The sequence below is a fragment of the Danio rerio genome, chromosome 4, assembly GCF_052040795.2.
Source record: "Danio rerio strain M-AB ecotype USA chromosome 4, GRCz13ab, whole genome shotgun sequence".
NCBI classification, from domain to species: Eukaryota; Metazoa; Chordata; class Actinopteri; order Cypriniformes; family Danionidae; genus Danio; species Danio rerio.
In genome coordinates this window covers 41,027,501-41,032,870 of record NC_141024.2, presented here as the reverse complement: position 1 = coordinate 41,032,870, position 5,370 = coordinate 41,027,501, and the positions used below count along the sequence as shown (strand labels likewise).

Here is a 5,370-nt window from a genome sequence, read left to right as displayed (position 1 = left end):
CTCGCTCCCCAAGAAGGGTGCGTGTACCCCGGGCAGAGCGCGCGGGGCACAGGCCTCCCCAACGCTGGATCTCAGAGGCCCCATCAATGGTTCACCAGCGGCTCCATCAATGGTTCACCAGCGGCACATCTTTACGCATCTAGCGCCAAAGGTCCAACAGGAATACGTTATGCCTGGCGCTCACCGGGGCTTTGGTTAGACCCAGGCCCGAGCCCACCAAACCATGCCCGACGGGAGACCACCCTTCCCGGCCTGCTTGTCGGGACGTCCCGCGCCTGGAGGTTTTTGCCCGACACCCACAATCTCTGACCTGCCATCAGGGTTTCGGGAAAGGCGAAAAAATATGGACTTAGTCTCTGGCAGTCCAGTCGCCAGACCCCACGGTGACTGATCGATAGGAGCTAGTGTGGCGCCCCAGGGGCTAGGCCCCCACCCAGGCCCCCCAAAGCACCAATGGGGTCGGCCTCTATGGGTGTGGCAGATCCTCCCCGTCCTGGGCGCTCTATCAGGGAGGCGTGGGGGTGTCCCTCCGCACACAGCGCCCCCCCTTCCCGCCCCGATCTGTGGGTAAAGGACCCAGATGGCCCGTCTGGCTAAATGACCCAGAGCTTGTCTGCTGCTCAGCCTGCCCGCCAGCCCGCCCCCCTGGACTCCGTTTCCCCCGCGCCGATACTCGGCCCGTGCCCCCGCCCCACGCCCCTCGCCCTGCGAGGGCTGGGGGATGTTCGGTGGGTTCGGTCGAGTCACCCGGCGCCGTGAATCGAGGCCCCAGGGGCAGCGTAGGGAACGAGCTGGTGTGGGCTTCGATTCTACCCCCGCCCGAGTGTGTGCGTCTGCATCCCGTCCGTCCGCCCGCAACGCCGCCCACCCCCTGGGTTTATCCTTGCTGGCTCCCGGCTGACCCCCACCCCGCCTACCCTGCTCCCGGGGGAGTGAGGGTGGTTGGTTGGGAGGGGAAGCTAGTGGACTCCGGCGAGGTGAAACGTGCCAGGGTCAGTGGTGCCGGGGTTACGGGCTGTCTGGACCCCCCTTTCGATGGTTGGTGCGTATCCCATGTTGGTTGTAGCAGGTCACAAAAGCTCCCGCGGCTGGCGCGTGTGGAGCTGTCCCCCCCCGATGGGGCTCAAACAATCAATCCCCTTTTTGGGGTGGAAAAAGTGAACGTGAATGGCTGTGGAAAAGCTCCCGCTGGCCAGAACAGCAAAATGAAGGGGGGGATAGGGAGTGAGGTGGGACACCCCTTCCCCAACTCGAGTCGTGACAAGAGAGAGAGGTGTCGAACCGCTGACCGGGGCAACGATGAAGGGGCGGTGGGGTGAATTGTTTAACGGGACACCCCCTCTGGTTCCTTTGAAAAGGGGGGAAGGGAGTGAGGTGGACACCCCTCTCCCCCCTACTTGAGAAGTCGTAACAAAAGAAGGCTTGAACCGAATGGATCTCCGTAGGGCATCGGCTTACACCTCCTGGTGCGGGGGGGTGTCCTTCCCCTTTAAGAAATACGGGTCCACCAACGTCATGACGCGGAAGTGGACGCCGCCTCCGGCCGCTTATTAACCGCCGCACGTGGCGTGCGGGCCCCTTTCCCCCTCTGCATTGGCTCTGGCACGGTCATGGCTGAATGTGCCCTATGCTTCAACGTCTACAGCCGGCTTGCGCCTCACCTGACGGCCGTTCACAAGATGGCCAACTCGGACGAGAAGCGGCTGCTTCTCGCGCTGGCCGCCGGCCGCGTGGACACGCGGAAGACACCGTGCCCGGTCCCGGGATGTCGCCGGACGCCAGCCCGCCTAGACAGGCACTTGAGGCAGCACGCGGAGCTCTCGACCTCGGGAAGGAAAGAGGCTATGGGGAGGGCGAAACGCCGGAAAGTAGCTCGGGAGTTGCAGTGGCTGCGGTCCACCCAGCCTGCAATCCCTGTCGTGTCCCAGCTAGCATCGTCCTCCGAGGGGGAGCGGGACTCGGAGGACCCAGAGGCCGGCCGCCCGTGCGCCGACCGCGGCTGCAGGCGCGCCACCGAGCGCATACAGGCTCAGCTCACGGACCTGGGGAAACAGGTTACCAAGATGCGGTCCACCCTGCTCCAAATCACACGCCTCTACCGAGAGCTAAGGAAGGGAGAAGGGGGGAGAAGGAGGAGGAAGAGGGCCAGGAGAACCAGGTCGCCTCCTGCACCACCGCCTCCCGGGCGAGGGGCGGCCGGAGGTCCGACGCCCCCCGAGCCTCCGGAGGCTTTGGAGCCCACTGCCTACCCGTTCCCGGACCACGTCCCCGCGCTGAGTTGAGTATATTTCAGGCACGTCACTGTCGCTCTGCTGGGTGTGTGGCTTCGGGGAAGTTGACTCTTGGTTGTGCTCGTTCCACAGACCTTCTCTTGGGGGAGTTCGAAGGGTACCAACTGGGCAGCGAGCCCACCCCCCGCCTGCGGAACAACGTCACTTCGAAGCTGGGGAGAATCAAAGCCTTCCTTGGTTACATGGCCAGGGGCACCGCGGAGCCAGGGGACTTCCTCTTCCTCAACCAACCAGCCCGAATCCGAGCGTGGGCCGCCCGGCTAGGTCAGACGCGCATGGCCGAGCCCACCAGGCAGCACTACCTGAAGAACGTGGCTCAGTTCCTAGACTACCTCTCGGAGACGCCGCCGGCCGCCTGTCAGCTCTCCAGCACGGCTCTGGTTCTGATTCGAAGGGAGGTCAGAGCTCTCATCCGCGGCATACGCCGGCGTGTCGTCGTGCACGAGGTAAGGACCAAGCAGGCGAAGGAAAGCCGACTGATCCCCAAGGCCAGCCTGGTGCGCTGTCACCGGACCGCTGGGAGGAAAATTCCCGCCCTGCTAGGTAAGCAAGCCCTTCCGCCGTTCCAGCGATTCCCCCTGTTCGTTCTTCCGGGGCACCAACAGCCCTTGGTTCATCCAGCCACGTCTGTCTGCCCCTCTCCCCCGCGAATGGGACTCATTCGGGGGGGAAGGGGGGCAGACCGACGTGGCTGGATGAACCAACAGCTGCTGGTGGCCCGGAGAGGAATTGTGCGTTTCTTCTTCAGGGGCACCAGCAGTCCATGAACTGCTGGTGCCCCTGAAGAAGAAACGCACAATTCCTCTCCGGGCCACCAGCAGCTGTTGTTTGAGCTGCTGGCGCCCCGGAGAACAAGTCACCAGCAGCCAAGAGCTGTTGGTGACCCAGAAAGGAAATAGAACCGTCGGTGGTCTAATCTGTCTAATGTCCTTCACCAGATAGCCTCGAATCCAACCCAAGCACTAGGCAACAGTGGCGCTTCTATGGCTTTCTGACTGGCTACCTAACCTCCATCTCTGGGCACCGCTGTGGAGTCTTCCAGAATCTCACAATCCAGGAGGTTGAAGAGGCCTCCAGAAGCCCCGACGAGTCTGCTTATGTCATTAACGTGAGTATGGCGCAAGTAAGGTGGGGGTCACCAGTAGCATGCTCTCTCTCTCTCTCACTCACTCACTCACTCACTCACTCACTCACTCACTGCTTGTTCTCTGATGGCAGATTACCACTCACAAAACAAACAGAGCCTTTGGGGCGGCTCAGCTGTCCCTAAACAGGGAGGAATACAGCTGGTTCCGCAGGTTTTTGGCGCTGCGGGCTGGTCTCCCCGGAGGGAGCCAGGCTACCTATTTCTTTTTCACTTCCAGAGCCAGTCCTTGTCGGACCCTGAACAAGTACTTTCAGTCTGCTTGGCTCAGTATGGGCCTTCCAGGCAAACCCACCTTTACTGACGTACGCACTGCGATCGCGACTCATGTGAGTAGGCATTGTGACGCCCCTGTAACTACCAGCGGCGGCTTCTATCCTAATCAAGCTTCTGTCTCTCTCCGACGCAGGCAAAGAATGCACACTCTTCAGAGGATCGCCGCAAGGTGGCGCAATTCATGTGCCATGACACTTCAACCTCAGATAAGTTCTACGCACTTCACCTCGGACCTCTCCAAGCACGCGAGCGCCGCAGACTCTTTGAAAGGGCCCTGGTGGAGGAGGAGGAGGAGGAGGAGGAGGATGGGGAGGCAGCGGGCACTGAAAGCCCCCCGCGGAAAGGGCGCAAGAGGACGGAGACTTCCGTCTCTCCCCTGGTAAAAATCACATTCTCTTTGGCGTGGACAGCAGAACGTGTGGCATTGGCTAACTTCCCTTTATGTGTCTCTTTTCCAGGAGGGAACCAGCAGGAGGACGCTGCCATGGCGCCCTGCCAAAGGGAAAAGCCAGGGCGCTCGCCCGCTCGAACAAACAGAAGACTCTGAATCGTCCTGAATAAATATTGTACAACTTAACGGTCAAATGGTGTTCAGTGTCTTCATTATTCCTTTTATTTATTATCTGTGTGGTAAAAGTAAATTCAGTGGGGACAAAAATGAGCCCTGTCTTCTTAGTTCAACGCTGTATGCCTGCTGCGTCCAGGTCCTGCCTTGGCTACGTTCCGATTGGGACAGATTAGCCCTAACTTGTGTGTTAAAAGTGTCACGTGGGATGCCCTCGTCCAGGTTCTGCCTTGGCTACGTTCCAATTGGGACAAACTATCCCTGCCTTGAGTGTTAAAAGTGACTCGCGGGACGCCCCCGTCCAGGTTCAGCCTTGGTTGATAGCTCATAGGGAGAATGAATCCCTTTTCCAGCACAAGGGGGTGATGGGCTGGACAAATCTGTCCAGGTCTGCAAATGCTTTGAACGCCCAGAAGGCCTTGAGTCCAATTCTGTATATTAGCAAGCTTCTCCCGGGACAGCTCGGTCCTTAGAGATGCATGAATAGGTCAGGACAGGGCAGCTGTGGAGTGGAGGTTAACTTTTGGGAGAAAGTGTTATCACGAGTCCCCACAGCCGGCCCCACGCGTCTCTAAGCGGTGACCTGTACCCCGTTAATACGGATTCATCCCTCGTTCAGGCCGGATTACTTAGGACATACGCATGGGGCCGGCTCGCTAGGACGGACGCCCAGGGCGCAAGCCCACAGCCACGTTGCTCGATTCGGATTCGGACACATGACAGAGACACAGAGGTAATTTGTTCAATTTTATTTAAGGGGGAAATTGAAACAATTTCCGCCGTTTGGAGTTGGAGGATAGCCGGCTTGCTCCGCTGCTGCGCTTGGTCAGTCTTTTCTCCTAGAAGAAGGAAAAATAGACACATATCAGCCGTGGTTTGAGCTATGTAAATCGGGAAACAACACACTTACTCACCGATGGAGGACGGTCATCAGTTTGATTATCACCGGAGCTATCACACAGGGCCTGTACGAACAAGTGCCGGTATGACATGGCTTGACTTGCGGTTAGGTTCATTGCGTAATACCGGTCAGATGTACCGGTGTCATGCGCCATGAAATCAGAGAGCTTCGCTCTGAGATCGCCGGTGTGAGC

At 59.3% G+C, this 5,370-nt stretch overlaps 1 protein-coding gene across 3 annotated transcripts; it reads left to right on the top strand.

Annotated features, from left to right (window-relative positions):
* Nucleotides 1-388: 388 nt before the first annotated feature.
* Nucleotides 389-4,296, top strand: LOC148680723 (uncharacterized). Of its 3 annotated transcripts, XM_088650284.1 has the most exons (6): nt 389-2,277; nt 2,364-2,834; nt 3,230-3,399; nt 3,510-3,764; nt 3,845-4,090; nt 4,170-4,296. In XM_088650284.1, exons 1-6 carry the CDS (start codon nt 1,611-1,613, stop codon nt 4,266-4,268), a joined length of 1,908 nt encoding a protein of 635 aa, XP_088506410.1. In that variant the 5' UTR covers nt 389-1,610; the 3' UTR covers nt 4,269-4,296. The 3 variants fall into 3 exon arrangements, with proteins under 3 accessions (XP_088506410.1, XP_088506409.1, XP_088506408.1); XM_088650283.1 differs by having other exon boundaries at nt 3,845-4,296; XM_088650282.1 differs by having other exon boundaries at nt 3,510-4,090.
* Nucleotides 4,297-5,370: the final 1,074 nt, after the last annotated feature.